The sequence below is a fragment of the Amblyraja radiata genome, chromosome 9 (assembly GCF_010909765.2).
Source record: "Amblyraja radiata isolate CabotCenter1 chromosome 9, sAmbRad1.1.pri, whole genome shotgun sequence".
Lineage (NCBI taxonomy): Eukaryota > Metazoa > Chordata > Chondrichthyes > Rajiformes > Rajidae > Amblyraja > Amblyraja radiata.
In genome coordinates this window covers 13,057,477-13,076,641 of record NC_045964.1, presented here as the reverse complement: position 1 = coordinate 13,076,641, position 19,165 = coordinate 13,057,477, and the positions used below count along the sequence as shown (strand labels likewise).

The 19,165-nt window shown below is 44.4% G+C and overlaps 1 protein-coding gene across 1 annotated transcript; it reads left to right on the top strand.

Annotated features, from left to right (window-relative positions):
* The first annotated feature begins 954 nt into the window (after positions 1-954).
* On the top strand, positions 955-17,204 carry LOC116976788 (EEF1A lysine methyltransferase 3-like). Its single transcript, XM_033026694.1, has 4 exons — positions 955-1,082; positions 4,800-4,989; positions 9,078-9,189; positions 15,339-17,204. The coding sequence occupies exons 2-4, from the start codon at positions 4,864-4,866 to the stop codon at positions 15,716-15,718; spliced, it is 618 nt and encodes a 205-aa protein (XP_032882585.1). The 5' UTR covers positions 955-1,082; positions 4,800-4,863; the 3' UTR covers positions 15,719-17,204.
* Positions 17,205-19,165: the final 1,961 nt, after the last annotated feature.

Here is a 19,165-nt window from a genome sequence, read left to right as displayed (position 1 = left end):
CGTGCGCTGAATACGGGGAAATGGGAATCCCGGCCCATCAGCTTGGTGCATCGGCAGAAGCCTAGCCTCTCAGTCTGAAGGCCTGGGTTTAAACTCAACCATGGAGATTGGAGGGCAACGTTCTGATACTGGGAGGATGGGTTCCTTCCATTAGGGTTGATAGACGCTCATTCCCTCAGTAGGATTTGGCGCATTTGACACCCAGGTGTAATCCCAACCTCTGTTGCTCTTTGCGTGGAGTTTATATTTTCCATGAGACCGCGTGGATTTCCCCCGGGTTCCTTCCACATCTCGAGAGCCCGTGGACTCGTTGGTAAATTGACAGTGGGAATTGGGATGTAGATGACTGGAAGAATCCAGAGGGACGGAAACCGGGGGAGAATAGAAAGTGTTAGTCAGGTTAGTGTAAAAGTGCGTGTTTCACATTCAGTGCGGACAGTGAGCCGAAGGGTGTGTTCCTCGCCCTATAATTCTATAATTATGGAAGGGGGTAATTTCTCCCCAGACATCTGATCAACAGTCCACACTAACTCCTGGCGTTCCATTGCTCCACGTTTTGCTTTGCCCTTTGTTTCCCACTACAGTGGTCACACCACCAGGATAGTTCAGCGGCAGTCCAACTTGTCCGTCATATTTTTCGTTGCATTGTCCCGTCCAAATGATTTTAAGAGAGTTATTTGTGTGTATTTTATCTAAAACGTCGTGAATTTTTGTCCCTTTAAAGTTCAAGTCAGGACAGGCACGGGTTTGGGGGGGGGGGGGGGGGGGCCTCAAGCCGCCTCCGCCCTAGCCTTGTAGAACCTCGCTGATCCCCGCATCCCACTGCATTAAGCTCTTCTCCTTCCCCAGCCAACCAAAACCAACAAGACACCTTGCTATCTCAATTCACGCCTTCATCTCGCTGACCTTCAAGTGACGTCTTGTGATAAAACTGCTGTGCTCCGGCGAGATCTTGGGAGGTTAAAACCAGGGCGCACTCTCACTGGACGCTCTCCGCCTGCCCTTCTGGTCGACGCTACAGAATAGTAGCCGAAACAAACCGCCGGTTAAACTTCACTGCGGTAGCACGGGAGCGCCTTTAAGTGAGTTTTACGTCTTTTTAACTTTCTTATATTTCCCCCTGACGTTGTATCACCACGAATCAAACCCTGTAGCAAACGCTTAACTTGCTTGATTGCCCTGAGTGAGAAATTAAATGACATTGATACAATCTCCTCAAAAATAGTATATTCCAAAATTATATAGTTACTTATGCAGTTCCTATCGCATTACATGCTAGGTGTATTATGAGTAACACGGCTATCATGTCAGTGTTCATCATATAAATATTTAGATGCCATTTTTTATTAGTACCTGCGATGTTAGTGATGAAATAAGAGTTTTAGATTATAATAGTTTTATTCCAGGCAGCATTATTAAACGTTGTGGCGATGTAATAGTATTGAGATAATTAGCGGTAAGAACCGATGCCGGGATGTAAATGACAAATACCAGAGGCTTAGGTTTAAAGTGGGAAGGGAAACGTTTAAAGATTTACGAGGGAAGTTTTTTTTTTAATGTGGATGGCTGCAACGCGCTGCCAGGAGAGGATTCAGATACGACAGTGGCGTTTAACAGGCTTTAACCTGGAGACATGAACAGGCAGGGGATTAGGGGGTTACAGAACCTGTGCAGGCATGATTGCCTAAAACGCTTGTTCCTGTCCTCGACTCTTCTGTGTTCTATAGACAATAGACAATAGGTGCAGGAGTAGGCCATTTGGCCCTTCGAGCCAGCACCGCCATTCAATGTGATCATGGCTGATCTTCCCCAATCAGTACCCCGTTCCTGCTTTCTCCCCATATCCCTTGACTCCGCTATTTTTAAGAGCCCTATCTAGCTCTCTCTTGAAAGCATCCAGAAAACCTGCCTTCCTGAGGCAGAGAATTCCACAGACTCACCACTCTCTGTGAGAAAAAGTGTTTCCTCATCTCAGTTCTAAATGGCTTACTCCTTATTCTTAAACTGTGGCCCATGGTTCTGGACTCCCCCAACACCGGGAACATGTTTCTTGCCTCTAGCGTGTCCAAGCCCTTAACAATCTTATATGGTTTTTTTGAGATACCCTCTCATCCTTCTAAACTACAGAGTGTACAAGCCCAATGTTTTAAGTGCTGCCAGTGCTTCTCAAAGATGATGCTTTGTTTGTCCCTGACTACACGGAGAGAACAGTGTTGCTCTAAACACATCCATCCAACCTGCACACACCCATCAACCTGCACACACCCATCAACCTGCACACACCCATCCAACCTGCACACACCCATACAACCTGCACACACCCGTTAACCTGCACACACCCATCCAACCTGCTCACACCCATCAACCTGCACACATCCATCCAACCTGCACACACCCATACAACCTGCACACACCCGTTAACCTGCACACATCCATCCAACCTGCACACACCCATCAACCTGCACACACCCATACAACCTGCACACACCCGTTAACCTGCACACACCCATCCAACCTGCTCACACCCATCCAACCTGCACACACCCATACAACCTGCACACACCCATTAACCTGCACACACCCATACAACCTGCACACACCCATCAACCTGCACACATCCATCCAACCTGCACACACCCATCAACCTGCACACACCCATACAACCTGCACACACCCGTTAACCTGCACACACCCATCCAACCTGCTCACACCCATCCAACCTGCACACACCCATACAACCTGCACACACCCATTAACCTGCACACACCCATACAACCTGCACACACCCATACAACCTGCACACACCCATTAACCTGCACACACCCATACAACCTGCACACACCCATCCAACCTGCACACACTCATCCAACCTGCACACACCCATTAACCTGCACACACCCATCAACCTGCACACAGACCTTCACTTCCCTATGAACGGTTGCATTTATGTCTGTAAGATATCCTACCAAAGATAAAGCTGAATGCTATGCTGGGTGGTTCAGAACGCGGTTAAACATCAACTTCAGCGCTACTGTCCTGCTGCCACGTGGAAGAAGACAAAAACTTGAGTGAAGGGGCAAGCGAGAATGTGGAACGATGAGGCCAAGGTTTACATTACCTGTGCTTTTACCCTCGTCCTGGCCCTCCGTCCATAGAGCCAGCCTCTCCGGTTGAAGCAGAGATTCGCTTGGAATTAAATCGTTCTCCATGCAATTCCATCGACCATGGAGAAATAGGGTTTCACTGTTTAACTGACAGCTTTGCCTGCCGTACACATGCAGAGGCAGCTCAATGCTTCCCGTTATCTGCCACTGTAATTCTTAATCTATGACACGGTGTCTGTGACCTCCTTCGCTGTTATAATGTGTCCCCACGTAAGCTTGAGAAACAGTGTTTCATCTTGCCACAAGCTTCCATGCTCAATATCAACCGCTTCATTTGCCTTCTCCGTTTGTACCAGAACTAACCGGTTCTGCTGCAGATCACCCGTAAGCCCGCCCGGCAGCTGTGCATTTCGCAGTTTCCCCATTATTTGGATTGGAGTCTGAGAGAGACGCGGCGCGGAAACAGGACCTTGTTCTCACCGCGTGTGTGTTCTCTATATAACCAAATACCATCATAATCAACAGGGCAGAACTGGGATCACTCTGACAGAGATGCTCTGGGAGTCGCATGCTCCGCTCCCCCATCCTTTCTGCAACTGAAAACAAACTCGTTTACTTCTTCCAGGATCTACCGAAGGGGTTCTCGACATTAAACATTGGGTTGTTTTTCTCTGCGCAGATCCAGTGTCACCTTCATTTCATATTTTTTGTTTCAGAAGCTGGCCGTTTGGCTCGATGGTTAAATGCCATCACTCTGTGCAATAGTCCCGGTACTCTCTCCCCTTTCTCTCCATGCCCCCTTCACAAATGCCCGCCAGCGCCCTTTTGATTCATTTTCTTGCCACACTGGGTAACGAGTTGCAGCGGCAGTAAACCCAGCCAACGCATCCTTAGAAGATGGGAGGAAAGCGGACCATCCGGATGTAACCCACACACACGAAAGTAAGGGTCACGGTATTGGCGTGACTGACGAAGGTTGTAGCAGGTTTGAGAAGTCCCATGGACTATTCAATCCTCCTGTTCTTTATGTCGCCTGGAATGAGATTTAATTCATAAAATCCGCTTGGTTCTTCCCCGAATAACCTCACCGCTGAGGGCCACCTATAGAATCAACGTTTCATGAGATCTCTTTAAATTGAGCCGAATTGATGCCCGCACGGTGGAATTTTATCCCAGTGAATTACCGCAGCTATGTAATGTTTATGTGATTTATAAAATGGATTGTCAATATTTATCTGACTATACTTTAATTTAATCGCTGTCATCATTTTAGGTGGAATGGGTTGCGAATGTATGACTCTCTCCTCCCCTCTCTCCTCTCTCTCTCTCATACGCACAAAAGCTCCTGATCACTTTATTTATTTATTTATTGCTATGAATCAACCCGTCTCGTTTCCCGAGTCCGCTACGTGTTTATTGCCAACTGGGGATTGAACGGGTTTCACGATTTTCTGGAGTGCAAACAATAGATTTGGCTTTGGGCCATAAAATCATCCGACGAATTTGAGCGGCGTTTCTCCCCGTTGTAAGACCGGGCCACTCTCAAGGTGATCAAATGATGCAATTTATTTGAAGCGCCACACATTTTAACGCGCCCTCACTCGCTTTGCGGTGCCTTTGCGCGGTTGAAAGCAAAATTAAACGACGCGCTTCTTTTCTGCATGAGGATGGTGACTCTCTCTCTTAAATCCCTAGATAAACCCCAGTGGAGCGGACTCGTGGAACTGCAACTGAAAGGAAACGGTCGTGATCCGCGAACATGTCCACCACTGAGGATAAAATAAAAAATGTGGAGGTGAAAGATTATGACTATTGTGGACACACGATGAAGATTAGTCTGTTTAAAGAATCATCCTTAGGCGTCTCTGCTTACGTATGGGGACCTGTAAGTGCAATGGTCTGTTACACATTTATTCTAGGTAACACACACAATCCTGACATTGTTTTTGCAAATGTTCGTGCATCCTTTGGCCGCATTTGCTTGTGTTGGGGGTAGGTATATGTGGCAAGTACGCGGTGTCCGGAAGTTGCTCCAGCTTTGACTTTGGGACAGTGCGACATCGCTCCCTCGGTGGGGAATGACACTCCTATGCTGTTGAGGCTTTTCAAGCAGCGTTTCAGTGCCATTTCCCCAGCCTTATTGCAACCGAGGTACATTCGGGTTCAGGGAGAGACGCTGAATATTTCCCGGAATGGATTGAAAAAAAGAGTTTTCATTTAATTACCACACAGCAAACCCAACACGCGAAGGGAAATTTGAAGGAGACCTGGAAGGTGTATCAATGAGGAAAACACTTTGCTCACAATTATTATAATTCAGGGTTGGGATAGGCATCATTGTGGAAAAGACAAAGGCTGGTGTGGTGGCACAGCTAGTAGAGCTCACAGCTAGTAGAGCTGATGCCTCACAGCTTCAGCCGCCCGGGTTCGATCCTACCCAAGTGTTGTTGGCGTGGAGTTTGCACGTTCTCCTTGTGGCCGCGTGTGTTTCCCCCGGTCGCCCCGGTTTGGAGTCATGGGGCTATAGAACCTAGACACAGGGCCTTGGATACAATTTGTCCGTGTCGACCAAGGTGTCTATCTCGTCTAGTCCCCTTGGCCTGCCTTTGGCCCGTCAAATGACAACCTAAAGCGTATGAAGTTAGATAAATCTCTCGGGCCTGATTGGATATAACCGAGGGCACAGTGGGAAGCGAGGCGAGGGGGGTAAAATAGGTTGGAGTAGGATTAGATTTAAAACAAGTTACTGATGAGGGTTAACTGAAAACAACTGCTTGAAGGTAAATCAATGATAAACCAGCAGGTGTGGACGAGATCCGCAGAGAAACGGGAATTATTGAGGAATTCGCTAAGGTTCAAAATAGGTTACTTATTATGCCTATAGGGTGATTTCACGAAAGGTCACTGGAGCGTAAATCCCCACTCACGTGACCGAAAATTTTAACTGGGGACAAGCGTCACTTCCGGTACATGTTAGTGGATGGGAAAACACGCACTTTCACACCCGTTAAAAACATCGAAAACGGCCAGGTTTTGAGCTGCAATTAACGGAGCCAGTCGGGGTGACCGTGAGGAACAGCTACCTAAATTTACAGTCCAAAAAAAAGATAGAAACTAAGGTAAATACAAGAGCGAGCTGAAGGTGTAAAAAAGGCGGAAGTGCTAGCGGACTTTTTTCTTGGAGATTTAAAGATCCAAAATATCGGGAATTATCGCGTTTGCTCGCTGCATTTCATCAAAAGTGGCATTATTGGCTTTTTATCTTTATTCATTTGTTATATGAAAAGTATTAAAAGTTAGAAACCCGTCAGTAAAATTGCAAAATCGCCCATGGTTCTCGGGTGGGTTTTAACATGCAAAATAAAAATGCTTCTGAAGCTCCATTTACCATTTAAATAATCGTAAGCTTGCATCTCAGTAAAATTGATTTCCAAACGCATTGAGAGTTTACTATTATTTAAATGGTAAATGGAGCTTCAGAAGCATTTTTATTTTGCATGTTAAAACCCACCCGAGAACCATGGGCGATTTTGCAATTTTACTGACGGGTTTCTAACTTTTAATACTTTTCATATAACAAATGAATAAAGATAAAAAGTTAATAATGCCACTTTTGATGAAATGCAGCGAGCAAACGCGATAATTCCCGATATTTTGGATCTTTAAATCTCCAAGAAAAAAGTCCGCTAGCACTTCCGCCTTTTTTACACCTTCAGCTCGCTCTTGTATTTACCTTAGTTTCTATCTTTTTTTTGGACTGTAAATTTAGGTAGCTGTTCCTCACGGTCACCCCGACTGGCTCCGTTAATTGCAGCTCAAAACCTGGCCGTTTTCGATGTTTTTAACGGGTGTGAAAGTGCGTGTTTTCCCATTCACTAACATGTACCGGAAGTGACGCTTGTCCCCCAGTTAAAATTTTCAGGTCACGTGAGTGGGGATTTACGCTCCAGTGACCTTTCGTGAAATCACCCTATAGATGACGTTTCGGGTCGGGATCCGTCTTCAGACCACCACAGTCAATTTGAAGGACCCCGACCCGAAATGTCACCTATCTGTGTGCTCTGGAGATGCTGCCTGACCCGTTGAGTTACTCCAGCGTTGTGTGTTTTTGCGTAAATTCGTATCTTGTAGGTCCTTGTTTCTCCATTATTTAGTAAAGTCTAGCTTTAAAAGGACAATTAGCGTGGATGTAAAAGGGACCTTCATCCTCGTCCATTTTAACGGATTACTTTTGATACGTTAAAAGCAGGGGTTCAACGGTGATTGCTATAATTTACGCCAATTTCATCAGTGTTTGGCAAGGCCTCACATAACATAGTCATGGGAACCAAACTGCCGTTACAAAATGGGTGTAAAATTAGATCAGTGGCGGAAAGAAAGTTTTAGAGATTGCACAGCGATATGCAGTGTGTGATGCACAGGTCCGTTTTCCGCGATATATATATCAATCATTTACACTTAAGGACGGGAGCTATGATCAGGACGTTTCGGGTGACACAAAGCATTGCCGTGTAATTGGTGGTGGAGACTGCAGGAGCTTTGGAAGACTGATCGGAAGGGCATAGAAGTGGGAGAAGGGTACGGTTAATAAGGCCAACAAGACCGAAGAAAACATATTTAATGTCAATATACCGAGTATTGGAGGACAACAACTGAGACTTTGGTACCATCAACCTAACCAACAGGGAGATAAGGTGATGGAATAAAAACCATGCACAATACTTCCCTTGACCTGACAGTACTTCCCGTGAAGGTGTAACAGTAATGAGGTCGCGTCGTATAAAACAGTACGCGTGTGAACGCAATTCCGACTGGCACTTCTGTCACGCTGTGAAACCTTCCGACTTCATCACTGTTACTAAGTGCAGCAATAGTCTGGTCACCAAGTGAAAAAAATCCAAGTTTCAGGCCGTTCTTGGGGGCGAGTAGGTAAGAGGGTGGGATGGGTGGGGCTTGGGGGGAGGAGGTGAAGGGCAGAGGCGTCCCCTCTGCCAAACACGTTTATAAAAACGATTTGCAAAACAAAGGAAAACTACTTCAGAGTTTGGCGGTCCTTCATTATGTTGGCTGGGGTGGGAGATTGCAACCTTCCCTGTTTCGACAATGCAATCGTGCACAAAGGGAAGATCGTGCACAAACGGAAGATCAAACAGAACAAGTGGTCTTACGCCATACGCCATGCACGCCATACGCAAGAAGAAATAGATTATAGGTAGACAAAAGTGCTGGAGAAACTCAGCGGGTGCAGCAGCATCTATGGAGCGAAGGAAATAGGCAACGTTTCGGGAAATAGGAACCCTTCTTCAGACTGGCTACTTTCGATTTTCCAGCATATGCAGCTCCTTCTTAAACAAGAAATAGATTATGTTGGCTGTTTATCCTTGGTAGCGGAGTGTAGGTGGAGTGTATGGAGGTGAAGGCTGGGGTTAGGGTTGGAGGCTGGTTTGTAATGAGTCCTTGCTTTCCCTTCGCAGCTCCCTGGAATTTTTTAAGCAAATTGTGATACGCCCCGACAGGATGTTTTCTGTGGTGCATCTGCAGACGTTGATAAGAGTAATTGGAAATATGTTCCTGTGGTTTCTGGAGGTGAAACTCCATGTTTCCACCTGCCTTTCCAACTGCGGGGCCTTTAGCCCGTGAAGCGTATTTATAATGTACTTTTACACTTTGCTTTTACTGTTTAGTCTCACAGAGAACAATGCTTGAGTGCTGAATGAAGATATTGGTAAATGCTGCACGGAACATGGCTTTCCGTCACATTTCTCTCGTCTCTTTTAATCCCTCAAATGCCATTCCCATTTAAATGCAGGACATCGACTGCTTCCGCGGGATTCCGAGGGATGTCCTGAGCTTCTTACGTGGAAATACTTTCTGCCCACCGAGTTCCCTGCCTCCGCCCTACCCCCACATTCCCGCATTGTCCTCTGTGCTGTGAGCCGTGCCGAAATTAATATTTACCTGTTTCTTTTTCAGGGTCTCGCTCTGTGTCAGTTCTTTCAGGAAGAGAATGTTAATTTTACTGGGAAGAGGCTGCTTGAACTTGGGTCGGGAAGCGGTATCGTGGGGATTTTAGCGACATTGCTGGGTACGTTCATTGTTCCCGTTAACTGTAGTTAGCTCTTCATTTACCTTTTCTAGCCCATCCCCAGAGTTTACCTCGCTCAACTTGCTGTCCGAATAACCGTGCGCGGTGTCTATCTATGTATTCACTCTTTATCATGCCAATGATATGTAGTTTAGTTTAGTTTAGTTGAGTTTATTATTGTCATGGGTGGTTTTAAACTGAATAAGGGGGGGGGGGGGGTCGAATGGGATAGTGGAGGATGGAGTTAAAGGGAAAGGGTTTCTTAAATGTGTGAGCGTAGAGACAGAGGGGTGTAAAATGAGGGTAGAAGCAATAGGTAGCAAGGTGAAAAGTAAAAGTGGCAGGCAGACAAAACCAGGGCAAAAATCAAAAAGGGCCACTTTTCAACATAATTGTATAAGGGGTAAGAGTGTTGTAAAAACAAGCCTGAAGGCTTTGTGTCTCAATGCAAGGAGCATTCGTAATAAGATGGATGAGTTGAATGTGCAGATAGCTATTAATGACTATGATATAGTTGGGATCACGGAGACATGGCTCCAGGGTGACCAAGGCTGGGAGCTGAACATCCAGGGATATTCAATATTCAGGAGGGATAGAGAGAAAGGAAAAGGAGGTGGGGTAGCGTTGCTGATTAGAGAGGAGATTAACGCAATGGAAAGGAAGGACATTAGTTTGGAGGATGTGGAATCGGTATGGGTAGAGCTGCGAAACACTAAGGGGCAGAAAACGCTGGTGGGTGTTGTGTACAGGCCACCTAACAGTAGTAGTGAAGTTGGAGATGGTATCAAACAGGAAATTAGAAATGCGTGCGACAAAGGCAAAACCGTTATAATGGGTGACTTCAATCTACATATAGATTGGGTGAATCAAATTGGCAGGGGTGCTGAGGAAGAGGATTTCTTGGAATGTATGCGGGATAGTTATCTAAATCAACATGTAGAGGAACCAACGAGAGAGCAGGCTATTTTAGACTGGGTATTGAGTAATGAGGAAGGGTTAGTTAGCAGTCTTGTTGTACGTGCCCCCTTGGGCAAGAGTGACCATAATATGGTTGAGTTCTTCATTAGGATGGAGAGTGACATTGTTAATTCAGAAACAATGGTTCTGAACTTAAAGAAAGGTAACTTTGAGGGTATGAAACGTGAATTGGCCAAGATTGACTGGCAATAAATTCTAAAAGGGTTGACAGTGGATATGCAATGGAAGACATTTAAAGACTGCATGGATGAACTACAAAAATTGTTCATCCCAGTTTGGCAAAAGAATAAATCAGGGAAGGTAGTACATCCGTGGATAACAAGGGAAATCAGGGATAGTATCAAAGCGAAGGATGATGCGTACAAATTAGCCAGAAAAAGCAGCATACCGGAGGACTGGGAGAAATTCAGAGACCAGCAGAGGAGGACAAAGGGCTAAATTAGGAAAGGAAAAATAGATTATGAAAGAAAACTGGCAGGGAACATAAAAACTGACTGCAAAAGTTTTTATAGATATGTGAAAAGAAAGAGATTAGTTAAAACAAATGTAGGTCCCTTGCAGTCAGAAACAGGTGAGTTGATCATGGGGAACAAGGATATGGCGGACCAATTGAATAACTACGTTGGTTCCGTCTTCACTAAGGAAGACATAAATAATCTGCCGGAAATAGCAGGGGACCGCGGGTCAAATGAGTTGGAGGAATTGAGTGAAACCCAGGTTAGCCGGGAAGTGGTGTTGGGTAAATTGAATGGATTAAAGGCCGATAAATCTCCAGGGCCAGATAGGCTGCATCCCAGAGTACTTAAGGAAGTAGCTCCAGAAATAGTGGATGCATTAGTAATAATCTTTCAAAACTCTTTAGATTCTGGGGTAGTTCCTGAGGATTGGCGGGTAGCAAACGTAACCCCACTTTTTAAGAAGGGAGGGAGAGAGAAAACGGGGAATTACAGACCAGTTAGTCTAACATCGGAAGTGGGGAAACTACTAGAGTCAATTATTAAAGATGGGATAGCAGCACATTTGGAAAGTGGTGAAATCATTGGACAAAGTCAGCATGGATTTACAAAAGGTAAATCATGTCTGACGAATCTTATAGAATGTTTCGAGGATGTAACTAGTAGCGTGGATAGGGGAGAACCAGTGGATGTGGTGTATCTGGACTTCCAGAAGGCTTTCGACAAGGTCCCACATAAGAGATTAGTATACAAACTTAAAGCACACGGCATTGGGGGTTCAGTATTGATGTGGATAGAGAACTGGCTGGCAAACAGGAAGCAAAGAGTAGGAGTAAACGGGTCATTTTCACAATGGCAGGCAGTGACTAGTGGGGTACCGCAAGGCTCAGTGCTGGGACCCCAGCTATTTACAATATATATTAATGATCTGGATGAGGGAATTGAAGGCAATATCTCCAAGTTTGCGGATGACACTAAGCTGGGGGGCAGTGTTAGCTGTGAGGAGGATGCTAGGAGACTGCAAGGTGACTTGGATAGGCTGGGTGAGTGGGCAAATGTTTGGCAGATGCAGTATAATGTGGATAAATGTGAAGTTATCCATTTTGGTGGCAAAAACAGGAAAGCAGACTATTATCTAAATGGTGGCCGACTAGGAAAAGGGGAGATGCAGCGAGACCTGGGTGTCATGGTACACCAGTCATTGAAACTAGGCATGCAGGTGCAGCAGGCAGTGAAGAAAGCGAATTGTGTGTTAGCTTTCATAGCAAAAGGATTTGAGTATAGGAGCAGGGAGGTTCTACTGCAGTTGTACAGGGTCTTGGTGAGACCACACCTGGAGTATTGCGTACAGTTTTGGTCTCCAAATCTGAGAAAGGACATTATTGCCCTAGAGGGAGTGCAGAGAAGGTTCACCAGACTGATTCCTGGGATGTCAGGACTGTCTTATGAAGAAAGACTGGATAGACTTGGTTTATACTCTCTAGAATTTAGGAGATTGAGAGGGGATCTTATAGAAACTTATAAAATTCTTAAGGGGTTGGACAGGCTAGATGCAGGAAGATTGCTCCCGATGTTGGGGAAGTTCAGGACAAGGGGTCACAGCTTAAGGATAAGGGGGTAATCCTTTAAAACCGAGATGAGAAGAACTTTTTTTCACACAGAGAGTGGTGAATCTCTGGAACTCTCTGCCACAGAGGGTAGTCGAGGCCAGTTCATTGGCTATATTTAAGAGGGAGTTAGATGTGGCCCTTGTGGCTAAGGGGATCAGAGGGTATGGAGAGAAGGCAGGTACGGGATACTGAGTTGGATGATCAGCCATGATCATATTGAATGGCGGTGCAGGCTCGAAGGGCCGAATGGCCTACTCCTGCACCTAATTTCTATGTTTCTATGTTTCTATGTCATGTGTACCGAGATACAGTGAACGTTTTTTGTTTCCGCGCTATCCCGTCAAAGGATAGACTAAGCACGAATGCAATCAAGCAGACGACAGTGCACATATAAAGGATAATGGTACATCATTTAGTGTAAGACACAAAACATTTAAGTATTAAAGATAGTTAAAAGATCTCCAATAAGGTAGATGGAAGGCCAAGATCGCACCCTAGCCTGATAATTGATGGGAAGAAACTGTGCCTGAGTCGGGAGAGGGACACAAAGTGCTGGAGTAACTCCGCGGGTCAAGCAGCATCTCCGGGGGAAAAGGATAGAATCTGGAGGTATGCGTTTTCAAACTCTGTACCTCTTTCCTGATGGTAAAGAGGAGAAGAAGGGGTGACATAATTAATTAATTCCTTAATTATGTCACCCCTTCTTCTCCTCTTAGTGCATATTTATCCTCTATCAGTGTATGCTTAGTAAACCGATTATTACCAATATAATAATATTATGGAGTCACTGGAAGGGAGGTTGTTTTGTTTAATTGTCTGGGCTACGTCTGGGCTACGTCTGGGCTACGTCCACAACATTGCAATTTCTTGCTGCCTTAGATGGAGCTGTTCCCAAACCAGGCTGCGATGCATCCTGATAAAATGCTTTCTACGGCGCATTGGTAGAAGTTGGTGAGGGTTGTTGCTGACATGCCGAACTTTCTAAGCCTTGTAAGGAAGTAGAGAGGTTGCCGTGCTTTCTTGGCTACAGCATCGATGTGGCTGGTCCAGGACAAATGACTAGTGGTATTTATCACTATATCATATTGGTCATATCACCATATTATTATATTGGTAATAATCGGTTTACTAAGCATACACTGATAGAGGATAAATATGCAATGACCATTTTCAACAAATTTAAAAAAAGATTATCTATCCTTGTGACCTTGCCACCAACATCAACATCAAGTGGAGACAGCCAACATCAATATTCTGCAGTTCACAATTGCCCGGAAGGTCCCTTACAATAAGCACCAGTTCCTAATACAGAGACAGGGATAGACAGCAATATATTATTCAACCGGATGAGTTCTTAGCGTTCATTACATTTTGTGAAGCTTCATCTTTCACTCTTTTTTTTTCCTCTTCCGCGTTTTCTTAAATATTAGATCAATTTCACCCTTTGCTACAATACCTCAAATAGTTCACAACTGATTTTTTTTTTTACATTCAAGGGTGTTTAATCCGAGACTATTTAATAATCCGAATTTTTAAACCGCGGCATTTGCTAGGATACTCCACTGTTAACCGCACCAAAGGTAAAAATATCTTTCGGAATTGAAAGTGTCCAACACCGTAGAACGTGTTGAACCTGATCGTTCTGCCATACCTTGTACCCCTTGATATTCCAGCCTTCTTGAAATGGAGGGAAACGTTCCAGAAGCCCTCGAAGTTATTTTTTAGAATCTGTTCGTTGAGCTTTAATGATTATTGAGCATGAATTATTCAATCACTTTCCCAGTTGACAATTCCAAACTTGTTAATATCATTCCATATAATTACCCACATCTTTCTTGGATTCGGGTTGACGTCATACCGCCGAAAATGTTAACTATGTTTCTCTTTTCTTGGATGCTGTCTGACGAGTGTGCTAATATTTTCTCTTTTTCTTAATTCAATTGCATTCACGGCAACCTCAGTTGAAATGAATCTCCCAAGGTCGTGGCTACTCAATCTACATTCAGTTATATTGTTTACCAGAATATTCGTTCTTGGTTTTCTCTGATCTATTAATGTTTGTCTATTTGCTCTTACAGTCAATACTTTCATATCGAATGTTCATCGCAGCTGACCTTATAATTATTAATCACTGATTGAAACCAGTAGCATTGTAGTACAGCTGGTAGACTTGCTTGCCTCACAGCGCCAGAGAATCGGGTTCCTTCCTAACTTCCGATGCTGCCAGTGTGGCGTTTGCACGCTCCATTTATAAACCCGTGGGTTTCCTCCGTGTCCTCCAGATCCCTCCCATGTCACAAAGAAGTGAGGGATTGTAGGTTAATCGGCCGCTGTAAATTGACTCGTATGTTTCGGGAGTGGATGAGAAAATGGAATAACACAGAACTAGTCTGGAAGAGTGATGGATGGCCGTCGTGGGCACGGTGGTAGTTTCAACGCCGTATGTCCATAGCTAAAACTAAAACTAAAAACTAAATGGTATCTTTCTATTCGTGTCGCAAATTATATCAATTCGCTGCTGTAGTTGTTATTTGTTCTGCATACGCTCACAATTCTACTAACTGAGCACATTCCTCTAGTTACCCTTCCTCGTACACCCGTGTGCTTTCATTTCAGCCAACTACGGCCCCGAGTGATCGTATTTATGGGGATACTGGTGGCCTTCCCTCGCATGTTACACTGCCAGCAGTGGAAACCCAGATGCACGTTCTCTTTGCTTCGGGCATTCAAATTAATTGTAATGTCTATTTCATCACCGATAAAAATGTCTCTTCTTAATCAAACGTCAACGATGACAGGTACACAAAATTGCTGGGGAAACTCAGCGGGTGCAGCAGCATCTATGGAGCGAAGGAAATAGGCGACGTTTCGGGCCGAAACCCATATTTGCCGTATTGACAGTCATCTGCTAACAAATCTCACATACACACTGAATGATACGGTATTGGTTTATTATGGAGACGTTATTTTCCCTCCAAATGCCCTTGCAAGAATAATGCCACTTGAGGAACAGCATTTATACATGTATTATGTTGCGACGTTATGAAAAGTAACGACTAAAAAAGCATGATCAGTAATGATGTTTACGATGTTATTATTTTGCCAGGCGGGGATGTCACTCTGACGGACAAACCGTACGTTATGAAGCAACTCGAATACAATGTCTCTGCCAACATTCCTCCCGATGCCAAACACCGGATCAAAATCAGCCCTTTGCTTTGGGGGACTGATCAGAAAAATTACCCAAACGATTTTGATTTCATCCTGGGCTCAGATCTCGTGTACTGCCCAGTGCAATTTCCCCACCTTTTACAGACACTGAGAGACCTCTGCGGCCCCAACACGGTCATTTACTTGTCTACTGATATGAAGTACAGAGAGGGGTCGGTCGACTTCCACGAGACCCTGTTGCCAGAGCAGTTTAACAGCGAGGTCGTCAATACCAACAGAAGTAATTGCATTTACAAAGTGACCAAAAAGCACTGAGCACCAGTTTCTGGAAGCACACAAAGTTCACTATTTTGCTTCAAAGCAACTTTCCGCTCCGTCCTATTCCCCTTCGTTGATCAGGTTTTCCCAAATATTTATGATTCTTTTTGTTATAATCTATTAATATATTTAAACAACCCGTTTTTAATAAGAGGATGGGAATACAATTAGAGCAATCCACAAAGAGTCGTGTTCCGAGTAACCACTAACACACCATTTCACCAGAGCCATGTAATTCTCAGATGCTACCGCGACTGGGTTACCGCAATAGTATAAGATGCCAAAGTAGATATCATTCTAAGGTAGACACAAAATGCTGGAGTAACTCAGCGGGACAGGCATTATCTCTGGGGAGAAGGAATGGGTGACGTTTCGGGTCGAGACCCTTCTCCCTTGTGTCTACCTTCGATTTAAACCAGCATCTGCAGATCTTTCCTGCATGTAGATATCATTTTGTTCCATATCAATCCCGAACTGACACCAGGACTGTGAGAAAGTGTATCTTACCAACTAACGTAAGGTGTACATTATGTATGCTATTATTAATGTATGCTACTATTCTCACTAAACGGCGCGTGGGTGGATTTCCATCATGGTTAATATCGGAAAGGTATCTTTAATTATCGAGTAATGTATTTAATTCTGGCCCGTTATGACCCCCGCGGATTTAAACCTTCAAGACATTATGTTCGTTTCATTTACACATAGATACATAGATACATAGAAAATAGGTGCAGGAGTAGGCCATTCGGCCCTTCGAGCCTGCACCGCCATTCAATATGATCATGGCTGATCATCCAACTCAGTATCCCGTACCTGCCTTCTCTCCATACCCCCTGATCCCTTTAGCCACAAGGGCCACATCTAACTCCCTCTTAAATATAGCCAATGAACTGGCCTCAACTACCCTCTGTGGCAGAGAGTTCCAGAGATTCACCACTCTCTGTGTGAATAGTCGTTTGAACGTCCTTAGTGGAAAGTGGAATCGATAAAACCAATCAGGCTAGAAATTGACCTGGCAGTGGCTGGCGATGCATTAAACTCACGGGAGTTTGCAGTTTCTGGACACTCGGCCAGCGTCCTTTCACCCACTGCCTCTGCCGAAACTCGCTGAAGTGAAAGCAACAGATCTAGTTCTACAAAGGCGATACACTCTGATTATGTTTATTTCTAAAGAGCAGCATGGGATGTTTACGTTTGTCCAGGGGATAACTATCCTGAGGGGGCGGGGGGTCATTTTGATCGAAGGAAATCGTATAACTGGGATGGAAGTGAACTGGTTGACCTCAGATTATGGCTACAACACCATATAATTCAGTTACACCCCACACGGGACAATCCGAACAAAATGGACCTGGAAGCGCGGAATAAATCATTATTACTTTGCATTTCTTTTTCCAAAAGATACGCGGTTTCGTATGAACCATTGCCCGTAAAATGTGAACTATATGAATCCAATAAATTGTCACAATATACAAATTGATGTAAAGAGTTCCTCGTTTATTTTATCGCTTTAATCGTTTATCAGTTATCGGAGAACAGACTCGTGCAATCGCCAGAAAGAGTACTATGATCTCGTATATCCGTAATGATATGAATCTAAATATCTACGTGCGCAACTACTGAAAATTCTCGTAATAGATTGAATTACGCAGAACGTTGAATAGATCAGCACAGGAACAGTGTGCAGTGTTCATGCCGCATATGATACCAAATTAAATTAATCTCTTCTGCCTGCACTTAATCCATATTCCTCCAGTCCCTGCCTACCATGTGCCTACATAAAACCCCCTTCAACGTTACAATCGTCTCTGCTTCCACCACCACCCCTGAGCAATGTGTTACAGGCACCCAGTACCCCCTTGCCCGCATGTCTCCTTCAAACTATGTCAATCTCATAATGAAGCTACGCCCTTTAGTCTTTGACATATCGACCATAGGAAATAATATTCTGTGTGTCCGATTTATGCCTCCCATCATTTTATATACTTCTATCAGGTTTCCCTCAACCTCTGGGTTCCAGAAAGAAACCAATGCAAGTCTGTCCAACCTTTCCTTAAAACTAGTACCCTCTAATCCAAGGTAGACAAAAATGCTGGAGAAACTCAGCCGGTGAGGCAGCATCTACGGAGCGAAGGAAATAGGCGACGTTTCGGGTCGAGACTCTTCTTCAGACTCTAATCCAAAATGCGTAAAATACAATTTGGTCATACGGCAGGTAAATTTGAAAGACATATAAATCGCGGGGTTAAATATGCCTAGACATATTTTCCACTAAGGTTCACATTACGATGGTCATACAGTTCTGTTTCAACTATGTTTATATTCATTTATCTGCCCTAGACTGAAAGAATATATAGTGGACGGAGCAGGTGCAACTGAAATCTGCAAAATTAATTTTTAGATTTTAAAGGATTAATCCAAATGCAAAACACCACAGAAAAGGAGTAGGCGACGTTTCGGGTCGAGCCCCTTGAGACTAAGAGACCCTTCATTAGACGTCGTCTATTCCTTTTCTCCAGAGATGCCCCCAGACTCGCTGAGCTACTCCAGCATTTTGTGCCTTTAATTGGAAAAGCTACCTGGTGCAAACGCCAGCTGCAATGATGAAGAGTGATTTCTCTAGAATTAATAATGCTTCTCCCAGTCCATCAGCGGTAGGACTGTGGGGCTTCCACATAATATGGGCGCACTTTGCTCTGCTTTCGGATGATCAAGGTACACGTTAATGCACACACTTCTGATGAAGCTTTTCTTCTTTCCACAGATGCTGACTGAGCATTTGTATCATTTTCTATGTTATAATAAATCACAAATGCTGGCAAGCAACGAGAAAAGTGTGCATCATTGGTTTTGTGGGAAGAGGCAAAGGCGCCACTAGTTATTCTCTGAGACCACATCCAAAGATCCAGGCCAATAAAACAAAAACAAAACCAAAGACAAAAACAAGCAACGCCAGTCCGCACTACTACAGTTTAAGATTTATTATTTGCATTACAACGCAATTAATATTTACAAATAACAAACGAGCAATAGACTGTGGCTATTTCGGATATTCTACAGAACAATCAAAACTGAATTAGTACACAGTATTGGTTCATAAATAACGTCCCACTTTTAGCAGGCGATGTTTGTGTGGTAATGAGCTTTGGCAGAACGACCCACTGCTTGGAAACATATCGCTCGCATCTTCTAGTGCTTGTACAATAGAGGGAAAGGAGCAGGCCGGCAGATATTTAATCTCCAGGCATCTCTGGAAGGACCTGCAAATAGCTGTGCATCGACGCTCCCCATCCAACCTGACAGAGCTTGAGAGAATCTGCAGAGAAGAATGGGAGAAATTACCTAAATACAGGTGTGCCAAGCTTGTAGCGTCATACCCAAGAAGACGTGTGGATGTGATCGCTGCCAAAGGCGCTTCAACAAAGTACTGAGTTAAGGGTC

What these genes read in the sequence shown, in the direction of transcription:
- LOC116976788 (XM_033026694.1), top strand. Translation starts at nt 4,864, where the DNA reads ATGTCCACCACTGAGGATAAAATAAAAAATGTGGAGGTGAAAGATTAT. An exon ending in CTGCTTACGTATGGGGACCT is followed by an intron (nt 4,990 to 9,077) that starts GTAAGTGCAATG and finishes TTTCTTTTTCAG; the next exon opens with GGTCTCGCTCTGTGTCAGTT. An exon ending in GATTTTAGCGACATTGCTGG is followed by an intron (nt 9,190 to 15,338) that starts GTACGTTCATTG and finishes TTATTTTGCCAG; the next exon opens with GCGGGGATGTCACTCTGACG.